Source organism: Mya arenaria, chromosome 13 (genome assembly GCF_026914265.1).
Source record: "Mya arenaria isolate MELC-2E11 chromosome 13, ASM2691426v1".
NCBI lineage: Eukaryota > Metazoa > Mollusca > Bivalvia > Myida > Myidae > Mya > Mya arenaria.
Window position 1 is genome coordinate 12,846,265 of NC_069134.1, and position 22,297 is coordinate 12,868,561.

General features: G+C 35.0%; 1 protein-coding gene and 3 non-coding genes across 4 annotated transcripts; 3 read left to right on the forward strand and 1 right to left on the reverse strand.

The window, feature by feature from the left end:
- The first annotated feature begins 1,708 nt into the window (after positions 1–1,708).
- On the forward strand, positions 1,709–1,780 carry Trnaw-cca (transfer RNA tryptophan (anticodon CCA)). The gene has a single exon. It is a non-coding gene; the product is annotated as a tRNA-Trp (tRNA).
- Positions 1,781–3,523: 1,743 nt separating this feature from the next.
- On the reverse strand, positions 3,524–9,599 carry LOC128213050 (octopine dehydrogenase-like). Its single transcript, XM_052918531.1, has 2 exons — positions 9,478–9,599; positions 3,524–5,843 (listed from the first exon to the last, which is right to left on the reverse strand). Exon 2 carries the CDS (start codon positions 5,841–5,843, stop codon positions 4,623–4,625), a length of 1,221 nt encoding a protein of 406 aa, XP_052774491.1. The 5' UTR covers positions 9,478–9,599; the 3' UTR covers positions 3,524–4,622.
- A 3,812-nt stretch (positions 9,600–13,411) lies between these two features.
- On the forward strand, positions 13,412–13,483 carry Trnaw-cca (transfer RNA tryptophan (anticodon CCA)). The gene has a single exon. It is a non-coding gene; the product is annotated as a tRNA-Trp (tRNA).
- Positions 13,484–15,620: 2,137 nt separating this feature from the next.
- Positions 15,621–15,692, forward strand: Trnaw-cca (transfer RNA tryptophan (anticodon CCA)). Its single transcript has one exon. It is a non-coding gene; the product is annotated as a tRNA-Trp (tRNA).
- The last annotated feature ends 6,605 nt before the right edge of the window (positions 15,693–22,297 follow it).

The window sequence follows — 22,297 nt, forward strand, 5'->3', positions numbered from 1 at the left end:
TCCCCCTAAATGATTAGAACTGTAGAGTACATGAACAATAACTCTATTTCAGCATATTGCAAGAGTTATTCCCTTTGTACCTTTTCCTGTCCGGAGCATAACTAGAAAACTACTTTTTCGGAATTTCATTAAACATCATCCAATGGTATTTAGCACAACGAGAGGAAGTGCAGTGCTCAATGACTATAGCTGTATTTCAGCTAATTACATAATTATTGCCCTTCGCCGCTTTTTCTTGTTGCGTTCTGTCCCTTTATCCCTTCGACTCAACTGTAAGACAAATGGTGCACACAAAGAAAAAAAACGTCCATCAATCACAATGGATTTCAGGTCGGTTAAACACCGCCCCCCCCCCCTCCCAAATTAGTTGGTTATTTCTGAAATTAATAACGCTTCTGTACCAGACCCTAATATATACAGAATATGTTTAGTATTTTATAAATAGTTATAACACTAGACTTATGGTAGAAGTAAGAAATAACCCAGCAGGGCTGCTTTACATGTTAACTCATGTATATTCGAATATATATGTTTAGAAGCAACGAACTTTACCGCGACCAAACGCAATCCCATTAAAAATATCCAATGACTTTTCCTATAACCAAGCTTGGTAAAATTGTGTCAACTATTACTAAATAAATTTAGTTTCATATGTGAAATATATTCAGTTTAAACTTTTTTTTCTATTTTGGGTAACAATGAACTTTACCCTAGGGACCCCAAAGGCAATCCCATGAACAATCTCCGTAAACCTTAACCCTAGAGGCTCTAAAAGCATCCCATATACTGTCCCTGTAAACGATTTCTCCAAGTGTGTACACAATATGTCAACCCAAGCCAAGTTGTTTAATTTTGAACCATTTTGTCTACTTTCAGTAACAGTGACCTTGACCTTGTATGATGGGCCTTAAATGCAATCCCATGAAAGGTCTCCACGAACTCTACTTATGTTCCAAGTTCGGTATCAGAATAACAGCCCTAAATAAAATTATTATGTTCCGACAACGCTGCCCACCGTCCTGAGACCTGGGATCGAATTATTTCATGTTTAATACTGTTACACAGTAGCAATACTAGCTATAAAATCAGAGACTGTATACAATTCAGATAACGAGCCAAATGTGCATACAACGCGTGGGTAGTGCCGCATACTGTTCGTCAGCGTATACAGGCCATGATGATAATTATCGTCGTCGTCGTCATCATCATCATCATCATCATCATCATCATCATCATCATCATCATCATCAGCAGCATAATCATCATCATCATTATCATCATCATGAAAAGTACTTTTCACCAGCAGTAAACAAATCAAAATCCTCGACAACAAGATCAAAGTGGTGCTACTGTAATTTTAAAGCGTACGTTAGGGTTATTTTGTGATTTATGTTGGTGCTGCTGATGATCGCTATTCTGTTCTCTTATTTAAACAAAACACCTAGTGAATATTGTTTGCTTTCTGTTAATTAATTCATGACAAAATCACAAAGTGGAAATAAACCTTTATTAAATTTGCTCAACTCCGTTACACATACGTAGCAAGTACTCAATAATTCTGTATATTCATATTATTCGGGAAGATTTAGTGGTCTGGCTTTTATATTGACCATCTTCTGGCAATTTTGGCCATATAGTGTCTACGATTGCCTTGTCTCATGCTATCTATATGCACATTATATACATTTATATTATATCTGAACACATCGACTCCGTGGCGCAACGGTAGCGCGTCTGACTCCAGATCAGAAGGTTGCGTGTTCGAATCACGTCGGGGTCACACTTTTATTGTAATGTTTACATGCAAGCAGATACATACAAGCAATGCGTTGTCTTAATCTTAATAGGGATATTTGTTTATTTTGAACAATCCCGGTAGTCCTTTATTAATAGATTGAACAGACCTTACTAACCTTAGATTTATTGTCCAATGACTCATTGGTGCCATAACATTTTGTTATGTGTTGAACATGCTCCAATGCGTCTTCCGATGTAGTGCCAATGAGTGGAAATGGACATAAACAATGAGTATGTTTCCTTTATTTTTCTTCTATAGAAGTCTATAAGAGTAAATGTTAAAAACAAATAATTGAATATAATTCCACAAAGGATTGGGTATGGGTTTTGTTAAAGGTAAAAGTTATAATCAAAAACAAGTAAAAATACCGATCGTCTAGAACTTGTATAACATAATAGAGTTTAATGTTGACAACGTTAATATATGGATTTTCATGAAAGTATTAACGTACCTTAGGTTTTAGCAATTCTTTAATATTTTAGAATTATATTATCACTGTTGTAAGGATAACTCACGGTCAAGTGTAACATTAACAGTTACAATGACAAACAGGCTTAACCCAATATTAAAAAAAAATTTATTTAAAAGTTGTAACCAATGGCTTGTTTTCCCCCTAAACCGTCTAAATTATCAAGCTAAGGTTTAAATGTCATACAATTAAAATATAAACTGCTTGAAAACAAATGAAAAAAAGAGTATCTTTTGACTTTAAGACTCTTTTTTAAAATAAATAATTATGTACAATTTGTTCTTGTATTGTGCTAATGCATCAGCAAGTATGCCTTTCTCTTGTATTGGAATAACACCTCAACAAGCGTTTCACTATCTGGTCCATAGCTTCTGTGACAATTTATAATTTGCGAAATGTAATAAACACCCCAACTGGAATAACGCGCTGAACGCGGACCTTGTTAGACCCGATTGCCGTTTCACAGCACATAAACGTATTACATTCTTTTTGCTACTGAGCAGGTTTCTGTAGCTTTTTGCATATATATTGTACTGACTAGATAATTGTATTAAAACTGTACTTTTAAGGAAATTCAATACTTACAATTCTTTCCTCCTCATGTTTTTGAACTTCCAAAATGGGCTCAATCTTCCTCATATTCATCATCATCATCATCATCATCGTCTTCAGTTGTTAATCAGTTACAATAATCCTTCTCATTAGTTTTCACTTTATTCTTTAAACACTTGATGCATTCACATACCGAACTGAACTTAACTAAAACCTGTCTTTTTAACAATACGTTTCTTTCGTAGATTTATCGCAAACTCTTATTAGCCCTTATATCCAATGATTCAACATACTCTTTCGTATTTGATTTTGTAGATTTAAAGACTTAAAGATGTTTTCTAATCGTTCTAGTTTAAATAATTATCAGAAAGAATCTGATTCCTTAAGAACTACAAAGAACGCATATGAAACATATAAACAATTTTTCTAGTGATGTAAACGAAAGACATCAATGAAGTAAGGCCGATTTAATAATAGGTAAATATGCCTTAGGAAACATTAAAGATTTTCCTTTCATTATACAATACCGGCAGCGGACTGAAATAATTAATCGCTTTCTTCACGTATGCGAGCATTAAAATCTGTTTCAAATATCGTAAGGTTATGTTTTATTGTTCAATCGGATACTGTTTGTTTGCAGGTATTCTATTTAAATACCTATTCCCTTTTTATAAAAGATCTTTCACTCCGCTCCCAAACATAACTTTATTTTAATAGTGTTTATTAGAAAACATTAAAACATTTCACTCAAACAACAATAACAGGCATGAAAACATCAGGGTGCAAATGCAAAAGGCAAACGTGTATTTAGAATACGAAATCAGGGTTACTTTCAAATCATTTCATGTACTGTTTTATTTCTGATTATTGCCACACCGCATCATGAGCAAAATTACAAACAGCAATAGAAGCGTTAGCTTACGACATGACAAAGCTAATACTAAACATGTTACTTGCTCCCGGTGTTAACGAAGACCTTACCTACATCAACTTATGATTGTTACCATGTGTTTAAATATCTGACAAGAGATGACATGCCATTAATGTCGCTATTAATGTTCTCTTATACATGTACCAACAATGGTGCAATAATAGCTAGATACGAGAAATATCAAGGTATCCTATGTACGATATTGTCGTTTTATCATTGGCCGGGATATTAAATGTGGATGCCAGGGCTACATTTCAATAGGATATCTTAGTTGTAAAACTTGCGCTGCTTACGGGCAGAATATATGCTTTAAATGCCCCGACGATATTTTTTATTGTAACGCATTCACCACAAAAACGGAATAAAGCATACCTGGTATAAAGTTACCATCTTTAAGCCGTACAGTCATTATTATTGAAACGGAACCCAGGTGACCAAATATAATGTTAGCATTATTTTAAAATTGATAGTTCTGATGAGTAATATCTAACCCGAATGATTGGACACACAATCTAGATTTAGTTATTGCAGTTGGCTTTTTTATTTCAACTCAAAGGGGACATGAAATTACCAATTTTGCAAGATTTTAAGGCCGAAAATCTTGTTTGAAATATTTGTTTCGGTATGACTTTTACATAATCTTCCAAATGATTCCAAGATAAAGAAGCGTCCCAGGGCAATTAAAAACCGTAAACTGGTTCATCGGATACCTTGAACAATGTAATCGTAAATCCAGCGCAATTTCAGTGGAATTTACATTTTCCAGTCTTTTTTTACTGGATCATTTTTATCGATATAATCTGGGAATGTTAACACTTGATTGGTCTGTCAACTTCTTACACATAATGCATATGTATTGTTTTTTAATATCGTTAACACTCGGATTTCTTTCCGGAGAGAATTTCTTCAAGTGAAGTAAAGCCAAATCTTTGCGGGGCTCTTGTTTCCTTTACATGCTCACCAGTCACTTTGCCATCAACAAGGTAATTCTTTTTTAATTTTTCCTGTCCCCAACCGATCAGCATGTCGCATGAAGGAGTCTCTACTCCGAGAATTTCAGCAATACCTTTAACTACCAACATGCCACACGGAATGTCCTCTGACAGGTATCTGCATGTTAAATCCGGCTTGAACTTCGATCTGTCCTTCTGCATGATGTGTTTAACACCTTTGTATACGCTGTTCGTCGTAATCGCTTTCAGAAGACTTGAACCGTCTTCTATTTCTCCCTCGTAGAATTTTAGTATCCAGTTAATAATATCTGGAAGTTCAGTTAGGTCTATCTCTGGTTTTTGACCAGTTATAGCATGGGCAACACTTTGATATTCCTTGCTGCAACTCTCAATAAGATCGGCCGTAGACTCGTCCACTCCCTCATAAAACAAAGGCTCTGTATCCATGTACTTCCCATCCCAATCCTTCCATCTACCGTACATAATCGCTGGATGCATAAAAGAGTAGGACGTAAAAAGTACCTCTAGGAAGTGGCGAACTTGTTTCAACATTGGAACGTTACCGACGACCATTTGAAGACTCATCAGCGCGGGTTTCCTTGGGATGGCCTTGCCCCTTAAAATAGATCCATCCAGAGACTTTGACGTTCTCGTCACCTCAACTTTCTTTCCGTATTCGGTGACCTCACAAACCCAAGGCGACATCTCAAAAGACATAACAGTAACTTGCTCCCGTAACTCATCACTTAGGTAACTTTTACAAAGATACTCAAAGCCGGCTTGTCCCGGGAATCCTATAAGTACGGTTTTCTTGTCAATGAGTCCAGCAATCGCTTTCATGTATTCTTCATGCGCGAAAGCAGCGACGGTAAATAGTACCATATCACTACCCGGAACCACGTCTTTAGCTTCCTTTGATATCTGAGCTGGCTTAGCCTTGACGTCTCTTGAGACCCCGTTCGAACCATGAATGGTGAGGACCATGTCATCTTTCTCGATGGCTTTTGTCCACATCTCCGCCTCGTCTTTGTACATGGTAAGTACCGAAACCTCCATATCTGGATTGGAGGCGGCCAGTGCAGTTATGACATGTGCGCTCTTCCCACCGCCGCAGACACAAACCTTGAGGGGCTTCGCCATCTGTAACGAGAATGACTTCTTGAAAGTATATATAATTGCAGTTTTGGATATGAGTGAAGTGTTAATAAGGACTTTGTGAGAGACTTGTCTTCCTACTATTAATCTAAACTCATATACTAAATGCAAACTTTCAACATCAAACTGTATAACCTACTTAACTGATAAAGTAAGTTCTTGAATATTCTCATAAAAATGTGCATTTTAGAAAATAATGAAAATGTGATAGAAAAGGTCGACTTATAAAGCTTAAGCAAACAAGAAAAAAGATCTGTTTTAAGGGGACTGTGTCACAGATTGGCACCAAAAAAAGTTTTTTTTCTGTAACGAATCTCAGGACAATTATCTAATAGAATGTGTTACGCTTTGATATCATAACTTTAAAAAAATGTACCAAAATGTAAAAAAAATGTGTCGGAGACCGGGTTCGAACCCGCGTCGCCAAAATTGTAGTTCAGCGTCTTACTCACTGCGCTACCAATGCTTATTCTAATCGGGTGACATAATTAAGCTATACACCTACCTCGGTAATATCACGTGATAACACCGACTAGACAATCACGCATAAGGAATGTATTCTACCTGGTAGACATACCCAGTAATATTTTTGAATGGAAAAAAGAAATAACTGCTAAACTTAAATAAATTGTAAACTATGTGGTACTTCAGTTAGTAAGTTTCAATGCATTGTACACATAGATGCCAAGTTTAAGTCAGTTTTCGACAAGTTTTCCCCGCTATTTTATCATACGTGAAGCAGCCCCTTTAAGTGGTATGAAACATGCCTTTCGTTAAAGCTTTTGGTCAGCTTTTTACCAATGTTACTTTATTAAATCAAATATTAAAAACAAATACGGCTCTGGAAACAATATCTATATATAGTATGAATATTAACTTCACATGCAAGTAAGAATTTTCTAAATTTTCAGGCTGTATGCCGCTATACCTGTAGACCTTTATAACCGTAAATCGGAATCTACCATCGGAAGATCGACATAACATTTTAACATTTGACGAATTAATGCGAGCACGAGCAAATCAACCCAAGCGCTGTTAGAACTGCGGTGGTCAACGACCTAATGACCATTACCAATCTGCTCTTATTAGCCAGCTACGGAGCTGCGTTCTGCATATTAAGTACCTTGCTAAAGGCAGCGCTGTTATGAATATTCATAATACGTTGATATATATCAACGAGTTACAAAACGCATTATAAAACGCAGAATACGCAGAGTTTCAAAATGAACGCGTACTGAATCAAAATAAATACATAAATATATATGTGCCTTCATTTTGACCGCGGCCGGAAAACTAGACACTATGGGTTAAAAATGGAATCTTGATCGTATTGAAGGCGTAATTAAAAGCTCATTTGACGTAAGATATCAAACCAATGTTTTCAATTAAAAAATAATATTTAATTTATCCTATAATCAGTTCTATGGTGATTGTTATTCATTCATTAGTATATTTTCTATGTTTTAAAAAGCCTAAAATCGACTCTTACATGACTTAGATTTTTGATAAAAATTGTTAGTATGCACTTACACAAAATATATGGTAATGCATTAAACCATTTAATTGCGTACTAACATACTAATCTTTTTACCATTACTTATTGCATTCTCTACACTTTACCAATTAAAATCAAAGCGCCTAAAGCGGAAGACAGGCTTTCGGTCTGCTACAACTTGTGAGTAAAGTCATGTAATGCCAAATGGAACGGAAGTTTGTGAAGATTTATCAGTTTGTCTCAGTAATTTCAGCCCATAGTCTTGATCATGTTGCATATGCATATCTATAAACCACTGATATCAATATGTTCATATTGTAAACGACTGACATAGGTTTGTAAATTAAAAACGATTCAGTAATGTTTGAAATGTAGAGTATATATTACTAATGCCTAAATGCTTTATCCAGGGTAGTACATTGTTTATGAAACCAAAGCTCCACATAAGGTTTCATATGCAATTTAGTATTACTCCATACTTTAGTACTGTTTTAGGTATTACACATATTAAATAATAATTTCAAGTGCCTGATACTCCATGGTTTTGATTTTATTGAGTATAAGCATAAATATATTTGCGAAGGACCTCATGAGCATGCATATACTATCTTTAAATGTTTATATTATCTTGTTTTACAATTACAAGACTATACACACCAAACGTAAACAGCTGAAAGCCTTCCAACGCTTTAAGCGCATTGATTGTATAATGTTGTTTTAAACGCATATAATTGATGTTATAACTAGAAATCAGCAGACGTAGGTCTTAGAATTAAAGTGTCACTTCAATTAAATTATACTGGTACTTGCAACAAAGAAACCTGGCATTTTATGAATGAGTGTCTGCGTCTAACTACCAATGCAGCAGTTTCCATTTTCCAAAATTAATACACTCTGTATGTCAGGAACAAAGCCAGGTAAAAGAATATGTGTGCTATATAGTGGCGTAGCTACATATAGGCCTTGTAGGCCTGGGCCTACAACTTTTTTAAAAAATGATAAAATTTTAATAACCCCCCAAAAGTTTGGTGTTTATTTAAACTATGTGCTCGGTGTATTGCTTGATTTTATTGTAATCATTGCATATATATTTAAGTTTGTGTAATGTGCATATAAAATGGTTGTCACCTACATGTAGAACCACCGGGCCTACAAGTGTCTTTAGGCCTAGCTACGTCCCTGCTATAATTGATTGGTAACAGAATACAAGTACGAGTATGAAACATGCTATAATAGGAGTATTTTGTATTACACCATAACATGAGATAACATGACGTAATAAACAAAGGCGATAATACAGGAAATGTACGGCTTGGTCCCGTTTCAGTAAGATATCTGAGTCGTAAAACTAACGCTGCTTAAGAGTGTTCAGGTATACCCGTAAAGCATGGGTGAATCAACCAAACACGCAGATAAAATATGGGCTCTGCATATTATCAATCGGACAATACATAACGAATCGATGTATATCCATACATATATATATTGTATTATGAATAAATTGTTTGTACTTTATTAAACAGCACTTCTCCAACACTTCAAAATAAAACAGAAATAACAATATGTAACAATAGAGCTGAACTCTTACAGAATGACAGTTTTTTGTTTCTGAATAAGCTGATCTGGACATCAATGTCTTCAATTCAGTACTACTACATAACGTACACTATAACATATCTGAATTCATAGGAAAACTGCGGAAAAATGATTTTTCTAAAAGTGCTAGTAAAGCTTTTAGCCATAAAACATCAATAATTGAACTCAAGTATGAAAAACCGCATTTTTATCGTTTTTCAGAAGTCTTATATCACAGACATTTACGCAAACTTTGGCTCATTCCAAGACAAAAATGAAGTTGTCAAAACGGTCGATCTGTGATAGTGCAGCTTTAAAATATAATCCTTAAGTTATTGGTTGAAAACAAATACATACATCGCAGTACAACAGGCAATCAATGGGTAAAAAGGTAATTGCGCACGAAAGAGTGTACGAGCATTTTTTTGTCTGCCATGTTTTCCCTTATTTTCAAGTCATAATTCTTTACAAGTTCTTACAAATTGCTCATAAGGTATTTACATTCAATATTCATGTTTCTAAAACACACGAGTCATTACAAAGACTTACCTTTATGTAACGTTGCTAATATATCCTTCTCACTTTTGAAATATACACATGTCCGTAAATAAGTTCTAGAAGTTAACAATGTCAATGTCAAGTCATATCCATCCGCTTGTATAACGCTGGAAGTAGTTCCCCTGAAAAAGGAAAGGCAGCGCGTGCTTGCTATGTGGTGTCACGTTACATCAGTGTAGGCGTGCGAGCGGCTTGTACCTGGAAGTTTTGGTGAATCTCATTCTGGCTCATAGTATTAGGCATTTCTCGCCTGGAATGTAGGCTGTGGTTTTCATCCCTTTGAAATTTGACAAAAAATAGAAGCAAATCTTTGATAGAATAATAATGCATTTGTCTCCTTTTGGGATTAATTTCCAATTGTCCTCTGGTTTTGATTTAATGTATTATTTCACCTTCTTTTCTGATAAATTCCCACTCGTTAGATACACTCAACATAAAGCGGTGATATTATTAATTGAGAGTTAATGTAGAGATAAGAATTTACAAGCAGCACGACATATATGTGATATTTCATAGTCAATGGGTATCCAAATATCAAGTTTTATAATTAAGAATTTTTAACTTAATTTAAGTTAATATTACAATACAATACATCAAATTAAGGGTGAGGAAAGTATAACTACAGTGTACAAAACTAAAGTATACATTTATATATATTGAAGGTATGAAAACATGTGGTATGTTACTTTACTATACACCAAGGCGATGTTTGGAAACAATGTTTGTTTACTTTCAGTAGTTGGCCTAATGAGCGTTACTACACACTACCTGAATTCATCACGAACCCAGGAACAATACCGATTCCACTTGCACACCAGGTGAATTAACTGTCTAATTAACGTTCGTTTGCTGATTCCCCATCACTGACTGATGGAAGGGAGATAGATATATGAGATGGGTGAGATGGAGATGAGGGCATATGTTTTATTATCACAGCTATGAGGTCAGTAAGGACACTGACTAAAGCAGGCTTGTCAGTATCAAGTATATATAATTATAAAACGAATAAGACTGAAACTGTTACTTATACCCAAGAACCACCGGACAGTCCGAGATTTATTGTACATCTGAACGAAATATATCCGCCTCATCATACGTTGCAAGATATAAATCAAAGCACTCATAGGGCTGAACGGCTTGAGCGATGATTTGTTCTATCTGATATACAAAATAATTTATATGAATGAAAGCATGGCACACACCACCACCTACCACAACCACCACCTTCCATTCAAATATCTCAAAAGGTTTTAATTTTAATGATGTTATCAAAACTAATTGATTCTGTGCATTCTAGAGTTGGAAAGGTCAAATAGTATAGTTAAACGGACAGAATAGGAAAAAGTGGCATTCAGATTCTACCACACACCTGTTCTTGTGTGTTATTATATTATGCCTACCAACTTCAATTTCAAGACAATTTGAGAACAGTTGTAGTGTTGATAATATTGGTTCTGTTCTGATTGTAGCTTAAACAAATTATTTACATATTTGACCAATTATTCGTAGCAATGTTGAATGTAAATAGAAATAATTAAAATGTTAATTAAACATAACCCTTACATACACAAGGGTGAATATTTATTGAACTTGCACAAAAATAAATAGCAATGCAGAGTAAAATGACCCAGCTTACGAAGAAGTTGGAATATTGACGTCAATATATGTTTGCAAAATCTGAGGTCTATATTAATGGGTTATGATATACAGGATGAATTAATGTAGTTTTTCCATCTAACATACAATGCCACTGGGTATATTCGTCTTTTTAGCTGATTTCACTGCTAGAACAGTCATTAGGGAGAAAATTAATTAAATTAATTATGTATTGTATATCTCAGTTTCCTTCACGGTAGTATCCTAATTATATAATTACCATGCAAACTAGTTCCAATGAGGTTAAACCCAGAACTGCCCTGAGTTTTCCAGTTGATAGGAGTAATCGCTCTCATTTCATTGTTTTATAAGTGTGTTTACTGTTAAAGGGGCTGTACTCCGTATGATGAAATAGCGGAAAAAAGAGAAAATTGTCGAAAACTGACATATACTTGGTATCGATGTGTACAATGCATTGAAATTTACTAACTGAAGTACCACATAGTTTACAATTAATTTATATTTCGCAGTTTTTTTCGACTTTTTTCATTATTTTTTTTTACTAGGTATGTCTACCTAGTAGAATTCATTCCTTATGCGTGATTGGCTAGTCGATGTTATTACGTGATATTACCAAGTTAGGCATATAGCTTAAATATTCCATCCATTTAGAATAAGCCTTCGTAGCACAGTGAATACAACACTGGACTGCAATTTTGGCGACCCCGGTTCGAACCCGGCTTCCGACTCGATTTTTTTTACATTTTGGTATTTTTTTAACCGTTATGATATCAAAGAGTGAAACATTTTATTTAAGGAATGAATTGCGGGCTTGATATCATTATCGGGGTATGAACGCAATTGGGCTGTTCAAAGTGTGTGGAGTCCGCCACTCGTGAAAATATTTTTTCTGTGACCACTCGTGAAATAAAATACGATCTTACACTGAATTCAACAAATATCCTCTCTATCATTCACTTTGTAATAAAAACTGTATGTGAATCTGAATACCACTTGTTTCCTTGCTGTTGTACAATAACATACGTTAAAAATGTAGCATAAAATATATCAATTAACATAAATTATCCGTTTTAGTCGAAACCAGTATATTATTCTGAGAGTTTGATAAGTTCAAAAAATATAATCTATTTAGTGTAATGAAATACAGAAATAAAGAAACGTCGTGCATAAATCATATCAAATGAGTGGGTTGGCGCACGGTTTAATAACATCAAATTAATATAGATCTACACTTTAAAAATTACATACGCGTGATCATTTAGATGATATCCATTCAGTTATATACTCGTTATAAATTTAATGGCTTAGAACCTCTATGAAGACTATCATTGAATTACTGCTGTAGAATACGCATAGAGAGAGAGGTAAGTCTTTGTGTTGTGTTTATCAGTACGAGTTACCCACCTCAGTATAGTTGACTTGATATACTACTTCTTCTGCTTCTAGCTTTTTTCAATATCTGAAGAATGCTTTGGCTCAGGGACCTCAATCCTGGTAGTAAAATTGGTCATGACCTGCAGATGAACCAAATTAATTTTAAGGTCAGTGGATCAAAGGTCAAGTTGGTGGGACCTTAAGCTGAAAATAGGTTTTCGATCAAATTTTGAAGAACGCTTTGGCCAAGGGACATCAAACGTGGTAGTAACATTCGTTATGACCAGCAAATGAACTATAATTAATCGAAGAAACGATTGCTTTGTATATTGAAAGACAAGTGTTTTAATTTCTTATGCATGTTCCTTTCCTTAAAACCCAAAGAAAGATTATACTTATCGGAGTGGAAAACTTTCGTTCCAAAAGACTCTAATGGCATTTTTTGTTGGTAATAACCTGGTTTTGGTTTTATATTGGTTTCACGAACAGTGTTTTTGTTGTGACAGTTTCAAATGAAATGAAAAACAGTTTTATCCATTATTTTACGAAAACCGAAACTTGTTTTTGAAACTTTTTTTGTTTTACACGCTTTAAACCATTGGAAATATCATGATTGTATCAAAGTTGAACCATCCTCCATTCAAGTTTACATTAGAATCCGAAGTCAACGCAACGATTTGTTGTTGTGCGGACTTCATCGTTTATGGCTATTTCACATTATCCTTTAGATATTATTCATGACGCTTGTTTGCACAATAAAGTGTTCATTAACGCAGACTGCTTTTTTAAAGGATCCGTTATTGTTAGAGTTTTCAGTTATACCCTCACACACTACCCGTCGTTGATAAGAATGACCTACAGATAACAATGCTACGACTATTTCAATACTAAATATGTATATATATGCCTTAGTACGTCTGCAATTATTCATAACGACTCCGTGGCGCAACGGTAGCGCGTTTGACTCCAGATCAGAAGGTAGCGTGTTCGAATCACGTCGGGGTCAGATTATTTTGTTTAGTTACAAAAGAAGGGCAAATAAAACATGTATCTATATTAATATACATATATAGGAAACTATGTATGTATATATCTATAAATATATAGGATCTTCATAGGAATATCAGTATGAAGATTAAGCTGAGAAATCTACAAAGGCATGTTTTAAAGCCTTTATTATTTATATTATTCTAAGACTTGAAAAAATAATTTTCTTTTCAGTTCAAGGGAATACATAAATAAAAGGGGAAATATATCAAATGTAACTTAATTGGGTAAACGAACCGCACTTAAAATTATTATACTGGATCATTTCCATGAAACAATTGTTTTCAAATAAACTTAACAAGTCGTGTTTGTCAAAGCATGTTGCCTTAATGACGCATGCCATGTTATACAGGCTAAACAAGAACGACTATACTCGATTATTCAAACGTCTCTGAGGTTGCGCGCGCGTCTGCTTGTTCTTGTACTGACTGTCGATCATACTGGTGGCACACAAAATTATCTCAGATGCATGTTCTAAATCAGTCCGGCAATTCAATGGTTTTGTTAACTAATACGAATATACACCCATTACTGACGGTCGTTTGTTGTTCATACAGCATACACTCGTGGTAAAGGTTGGACTTCTGCTTCTATGCAAAACTACAAAGCCGTCCGTATAGGTATAGGTTGTAACTTTTTCTCTATATGAGTTCGGTTGATTTATCGATTTTGCTGCCTTTGGTCTATAGTAAAAGAATAAAATTAGTTTTACATAACTTGCCGTCATTTCAAGGCAATATATAAAATATATCTTGTTGCTTGGAGTCCCTTCACAATATTGAGTAGAAGAGTTTGGAATCAGCCATTGTAAAACACGCAGGGAGAAAAATCTTTGTGTCGTTTAAAGCAAAACGAGTCACCCATCTCAGTAAATTACTTGTTATGTTGTTGATGTGTTTTTTCCAAAACAATTTTATTGTTTACGGTGATTGTACGGTGATTGTACGGTGATTGTACATTTACTTTCATCATAAACGTAGTTGCATTATTCGAAACAATTCACTAGTGATTGTAAGCGTACTGTTTATTTTCTGATATTTAGGGATGTTCGAAACGCCGTGCGTGAATATATTTTTGTAATTATCAACATTTTATAAGCAGCAATACAAAGTCTATTTAAGATTTACTCATACGATCCGTTTGAGCCATTCAGTCAACGTCTGCATGGCGGGCTTGGTCTGCATTTATAAAGTAAACTTTTCCTTGGAAAGAAACCCCCCCCCATATTATTTGGATATTTATAATAAAAATATAGTAGCTTTAATAACTATTACAAAAACATAGACGTGTAAAACATAAATCGTCGGAATCGATCTAATCACATAAAAGGATAACCATGACTCCATGACAGAATTCTTCTTTCGACTTGTGCTATAATCATTACACTATATTTCCAATTACAAGCCATCATATGTTTAAGAAATATAACACAGCACGTAGGGCTATATGACATTAACGCCTCGGTTCATTCAGCTTCGGGGGCTGACTGGCCGGTCCTTTTTAATGCCATATGGCCCGAAGTCGTGTGTTATATTCCTTATATTATACCGAACATTTTATACTTCCATTCAAATGTTTGATAGCGCATTTGATGTATTTTTTTGAACAAAGCAATTAATGTTTACTTGTGACTATTGTTCGCCGTTGTGAAAATCGCAAGTCGAACTCACCATTTTTATGAATTCAGCGGTCCATATTATTTTTGGCGAGGTCCGGACCGGCCAAAAATATGATATGGACTGCTGACGTCATAAAACTGGATTTTTGATTGAAAAACACTGATATACGGACCGATCGACTTTATATCTACATATAAGGGACACATTGATGTAAGGTATACTATTGTTAAATATCTAATAATGAACTTTGCCTACAATACTCTTATAAATGCTGCTTCCTCTAAATAGTGGACTAAGCTAATCTTTGATCGTTCAGACCTCATTCTTGGACTTTAGGTGCATTCTAATGTAAAGAACTTAAGGTAAATTAACAATTAATTCATTATTATGCATTGCGTTACGTTTTATTACCTGTATAAAAACATCAATCAATCAATCAATCAAAATATAGACTTAAGAGAAAAAATATATCACATCGACTCCGTGGCGCAACGGTAGCGCGTCTGACTCCAGATCAGAAGGTTGCGTTTTCGAATCACGTCGGGGTCACACTTTTCGTTAAGATTTGTTTAATGAAACAGTGTAACATATTATATGTATTTATTATTATTGCGGTATAGGATTATTAAAGTACTTTTAGGTATAGGTCTGGTTACTCGTGCGTAAATCAGGAGTTTTCCTCGTGCATTTACTGAACTGAATTGGTTATTCGACGCTCAGACGGGTAGATAAAACATTGCAAAATTGTCAAATCTCGAGGTTTATTTTCTTAATCTTTGGTATTCACTTCGGGAAGATGTCATTTGACTCTGCGGGAATAAATGACCAAGATCAGCTTGAGTTTAGCCATAGGCAGCTTTCGTCTATTTCCTTAGGCCAGTCTATCCAGCCGGAAGACCGTAGCAGGAGACCGGAAGTACAACGTGGCAAGGAGCCGGTTTGCACATCTCGTGGCAGAGACTCGGAGACCTTGAATGATAGAGACCCTGGAGCAAGCTACAGCGGAGATAAAGGTAGGCCTGGGCCCTCGGGGGATAGAGAAGGAGATTTGTTTGGAGCTTTTGATTTATTCAGATCTTATTTTGACACGAAACGTTCAACATTAAAACAAGAGCTAACGAGTACAAGTATCAAACAAAAGGAAAAAGATAACATTCCTTATTTCAAGAATACCCCCTGCAAAATTCAGTTTCAGTTCAATACTGACATTTCAAACTTGTTACACTTTATCGTGGATTCTGACAGCCTTGATTCAAATAAAGAAACAGCTAAAGAAGCGCTAAGGAAAATTAAACAGAGAAACAAACTTATTCGTTTGGCGGACAATTCCCCTGGGGGCTGGGCCACAGTCAAAGAATATGAAACCCCAGAATTGGGCTCTGATAGCGATGACGAGCGTAAAATCAAAAGGGCTGAAGCCAAGGCTGTCAGAAAACTTAAAAAGGGTAATCCTACAAATGCTGATTCTCTTTCTTTTTTCCCTGATCGTATGGAGCGGAGGCCAGCACCAGCGGCAACCTTTGGATACCCGGGACGTTCTTCCGGTGCGGGGCCCATCTTCCCCTCACGGCCCATGGCTACGGGCATGCGGGATCTTTTTCGGACCTACAGTTCCTATCAGGACCAGTATCAACCCCAGCAACCTTATTCTAGAACGCCAGATAAAGTCATCTGTTTCGCATGTGGAAAGCGGGGTCACTTCCGGCGCGAGTGAGAGTGGCTATCCAGATTTAACCAGTCAGCCAACCGTGATGTCAAGCCCACAGGAGCAAACTCAGCCACTAAATGATGAGTATTTATTCAATATTTGTAATCAAGATCATTGTTTTGAGTTTGAATCTGATTCTCCCATCAAAACATCTTTGGTTAAAGGCAGCCTTAAAAACAATGTACACTATTGGAAGACTATTGGCACAAACCCTGATATAATAGATGTTATTGAAAACGGCTATAAAATTCCTTTCATTTCAATGCCGGAAACATCGTTTTCAAAAAATAATCAGTCAGCTCTTTCAAATATTGAATTTGTTAAAGAATCTATTGATGACATGTTGAAAAACGGTTTTATAGAACAAACAGATTTTCCACCTCATGTAGTCAGTCCTTTAAGTGTTTCTGTAAACAAATCGGGTAAGAAACGACTTAATTTAGATCTCAGAATAGTAAATAAATATATTTTGAAGGAAAAGATGACATTTGAAGATTGGAAAGTAGGAGTCCAATATTTTGAAAAAGACTCGTATTGTTACAAATTTGATTTGTCTAAAGGTTATTATCATATCGATATATTCCCAGAACATAAAACATTTCTGGGTTTCAGTTTAGAAGGAAAATACTACTGCTACTCTGTGGTTGCTTTCGGTTTGTCGAGCTCTCCTTTTATTTTCAGTAAGGCATTGCGTGAAATGGTTAAGTTCTGGAGATTGAACGGTATCAAAATTGTTATGTTTCTTGATGATGGGTGGGGGACCAACAAGAGTTGTGATTTAGCTACACGCGATGCAATATTTGTGAAAGATAGCCTCAATCAGGCAGGGCTTATTATAAATGATGAAAAGTCAGTCTGGTTACCGGTTCAAAATCTAGAGTGGATTGGCTTGTTGTGGAATAGCATTGCCTACTCTATTAGCATTCCAGCACGTAGAATTGAAGATTTTAAAATGTTGCTTTTGGAATTTTTAAATTCTCTTCCTATTGTTTCTGCTAGGAGTTTAGCGAAGTGCACCGGGAAAGTAATTTCTATGATGCCGGTTATTGGCAATATTGCACGGCTTATGACTAGATGTATGTACATTCAAATTTGTTCAAGGACTAGTTGGGATTTCCCATTCAGTTTAGAAATAGACTGTCCGTGTATTTCTGAGATTAGATTCTGGCTCGAACATGTAGACAATTTAAATTACAGAAAATTGGGTAAATGCACTGCTGTAGATACGCTAGAAGTGTGTTCTGATGCTAGTAGTTTCGCATGTGGAGCGCATATTGTCAATATGCCAGGTTTTGTATTTCACGACATATGGTCAGAAGATGCAAAGGATAAAAGTTCAACTTTCCGAGAAATGAAGGCTGTATTTTTGGCACTGAGAGCGTATAGACATTATTTAGCAAATTATAAGGTGAAATGGTTCTCAGATTCTCAAGTTTGTGTTCATGTTATCAAGGTTGGCAGCCCCATTTTAGAGTTACAGGAATTAGCTCTGAATGTGTTTAGACTTTGTTTACAAAACAAGATTGATCTCGATATTCAATGGGTCCCTAGGGATTTGAACCAGATTGCTGATGATATCAGTAAATATAGAAATACTGATGAATGGGAGGTTACACCTCAGTTTTTCGGGTATATGAATAGGATATGGGGACCGTTTACAGTGGACATATTTGCTAATTATAGCAATAGGAAAATACATAGATTTAATTCTAAGTTTCATGATTTTGAAACTGAGGCAGTCGATGCATTCACACAGAATTGGGCCAGTGAAAATAATTGGTTAGTCCCGCCTATTTATCTAGTAAATATAGCTGTATTTCATTTAATTGCTTGTTCTGCACATGGTACTTTAGTTGTTCCTAAATGGCCTAGCGCAGCATTTTGGCCAACTTTGTTTGAAGCAAACTGCCAGAAGAGGGGTTTTGTATTGGAGGTTTTGGAGTTTGATAAATGGCAATCAATATTTGATAGCAGGAGTGATAGCGTATTTAGTTCTAGACGTTTCTCTAGCAAAGTTCTAGCTATTCGTCTTTAATGGCCAGTATTTTAATGTATAATACTAGACTGCAGAAGTAAGAAGTAAATTGTGCTTAGTTGTGTTTTGTTTAGCTTGTGTGATGCACACGATTATGAATTATGGAGAGGAAATGTATAACTTTTCGAAAAAAGTATATCAAAGATAGTAATGAATATACATGACTCAGCATTGAGTTGGAGTTGTTTACACTGGTTATGCTTAATATTGTAAGCGTTTAATGCTCATGAAGGAAGCGAAAAATATTTTAAATTTGTATTTGCTTATTGTAAAACAGCGTTTTCTGTATATATACATTGATGTTTAAAAAGCACCGTTTATAAAGATCATGATCTTAATATCTATTTTGGCATAAAGGACGATGAAAAGTATAAGAAAGATAATTGTGAAAATACATGATATGAGTGTGTGTGGGTTGTTTCCCCTACGTTATCGGCATTAATTTCGTTCTCGGCCTGTCGAGCCGGAGTGCCCATTTGTACCTGGTACAAATGAAGTCGTGTACTGTACACGAAGATTATAAGAAATATGTTTTGAATGGTATATGTGTATGTGAAAGGAAAAGTTAATAATTATACACAAAAAGGTGTTATTATGTTATTATATTATACATTTGACAGATGCATTCAAGGTTGGACATTGTAGGAATTTTCACAAAGAATGTCTGCCCGATGATCTCAAAAAACATCATGATAATTTACAAACGCTGATGAAACTGTCAAAATCAGATAACACTTACAAACAATACAATTGTTATTTTAAATCGTTTTGCCAGTGGTGCAAAACATATGAATTTAAACCGCTTCCAGCTTCCGATTACCATGTTGCACTTTTTCTTTCATCCATGAAAGATTCTTCACCGTCAGCGTCAAAAGTGAACGCCATTACTTATAGTATTTCGTGGACTCATAAAGTTTCAGGGTTTTCTGACCCTTGTAATACAAATCTAGTAAGTTTTACCAAAAATGGTCTGTTGCGAGATTCTGGCAGGCCGATTCAGCAAAAGTCTGAAATTTCTCAAGAAGATTTGCTTAAACTTATTGCTCATTTCGGAAATACAACCAATATCTTGGATTTAAGATTCATTTGCATGTGTTTAGTAAGTTTTGCAGGTTTTTTTGAGATTTAGTGAGCTTTCACATATTAAAAGGTCTGATCTTAAGATTTTTTCTGATTGTGCAGAAATTTTTATTTCTTCTAGTAAAACAGATCAGTGCAAGGCTGGCGAAAAGGTGATCATTTCTAGAACAGGAAAATGTTCTTGTCCAGTTTCTTTCCTTGAGAAATTTCTGTTTGAAGCTGAAATTAATGATAAATCATGTGATTACATTTTTTTGTAATATCAGATATTCTCGTAAATTGAATAAGCATATTCTTTGCCCGGAAAAACCTATTTCTTACAATAGAGCCAGGGAAATTTTGATAACAAATCTAAAAGCTGTCGGTATTGATAGTAAACAATATGGTTTACATTCGTTTCGTTCGGGTGGGGCCACAGCAGCGGTTGCAAATGGTGTATCAGAGAGATTGCTTAAAAAGCATGGACGTTGGAAGTCCGACAGTGCTAAGACAGATATGTTAGAGATTCGGTACAAGTCAAAATGAGTGTATCGAAAAATCTAGGAATTTAGATTATTCATTTTTTCTTTGTATTTGACAAGTATTGAAATTATTTCATTTATTTTGAAATCATGTTAAGGATGGTTTGTTTACAAATATGACGAGAATGGTATTTAGTGTATTGTAAAACGAATAGTGTTATACGAAGTATTCGTATGTTTATGTAAAAAGAATTCTTTTTCTTAGTCACTTGCGATGATCTGTAGATCTTTAGTTTAACTGGAGCAAAGGTATAATTTGTTTTGTTTTGTTTTAAAAAACATATAGTAAAAGATTCCCCGTTCTTTTTCTTTCGATTAAAGTATCCCGTCTGTAGCACACCTACACATGTGTTCATTTTATTTTATTATCCTTAAGGTAAATAATAAATTATTTATGTTTAGCAAGGAATATAATGAAATAGAAAACATAATGTACAGTAAGAAAACAATTGAGCTGAGAAAGTTTATCAAGGCTCCATTTTGCCACTGACCGACACTCATTCAAGTCAAAACCAAATTTAATCAAACAGACGCTTACTTTTAACTCCATCAACTATTATATAATAAATCAACTTAAAAGGTTACGTTATGGATTGTTAAAACACCCTGCCCCAAACGCACCTAATGCCATTGCACCTAATCTCTCACGGCAGGCTGGTAAAACAATAAGACGCACGTGATAAACGCTAAGAAGGAAGTTCCCGACCGCAGTGGACCAACAAACGATTATAAATCTGCAAAAGTAACAACATTTTAAAACACACACACATTTTAACGTTACTTTTGCTGCATATAGAGGCACGTGATAAAAGTAAATATGATACTCGTCGTCAAGTAATACACAATTTTTGAACTCGTCCTGGACAGATTCTAAATGATGTCTTGTTGTTTTCTCCAGATATCGATACTGGAACTCTTCTTAAATCTTAATATAGAATCGGAAATGGAGCTTTCGTATACCAATTTGACAACAGCTTAAGAATCAGTTCCCATGAGGCTTCATACTCCCCGTATTTATTACAAACAGGCTCCGGTACAGTTATAATTGTTTACATTTTTATTCTGCTCATACTTATTTCTTGATGTATGTTATTTTAGAATTTGTGTAGGGAAACAAAAACAAGCAAATTTGACATTTGTAACCATAGGTACATGTTAACCTAAACTAAAAAGTTTAATGATATTCATAGCCACATGACAAGATTTGACACAATTGTTCAGCTGTATTTGTTTCATCTAAATATATGCAAATATCATCAATTATTTCACTTTTAAAAGTTAACAACCATGTCGTTAATCAAGTTGTTAACTTAAACTAAGTTCTGAACAATCGACTCGATAAGTCTTCCGCATTTTGGCGCTAGTAGACAAATTAAGTAAAATAACGGTCATATTTTACTTGCTTTACATGTAATTATTATATGCAAGTATAATAACTATAGGAAAGTTTGATTTTTGCAGCTTTTCTTCAAATATACAACCAAACCATAGATACCACGTGAATATGGGTGTATAGGTACTTATCTATTGATATAAAAACGGAAATGATTTCCAGGACTCCTAAACACATTTGCGGGTAGCGGTTTAATTAAAACAGTTGACAACTAGATTGATTTTTTCGGTGTTTTTGTTTATACTCATCTCGGATAGTACATACCACAAGGAAACGCCCAAAAACTGTAGGCGAAATCGCAGCTCTATACAATTATTGCGGGGTTAACCTGGTTACCAGCACTGAACCTCGAGCTTTAAAGCGACTGATATCATATCATATATTACTTTAAGTCAAATTGATAAATAAGCGCTTACA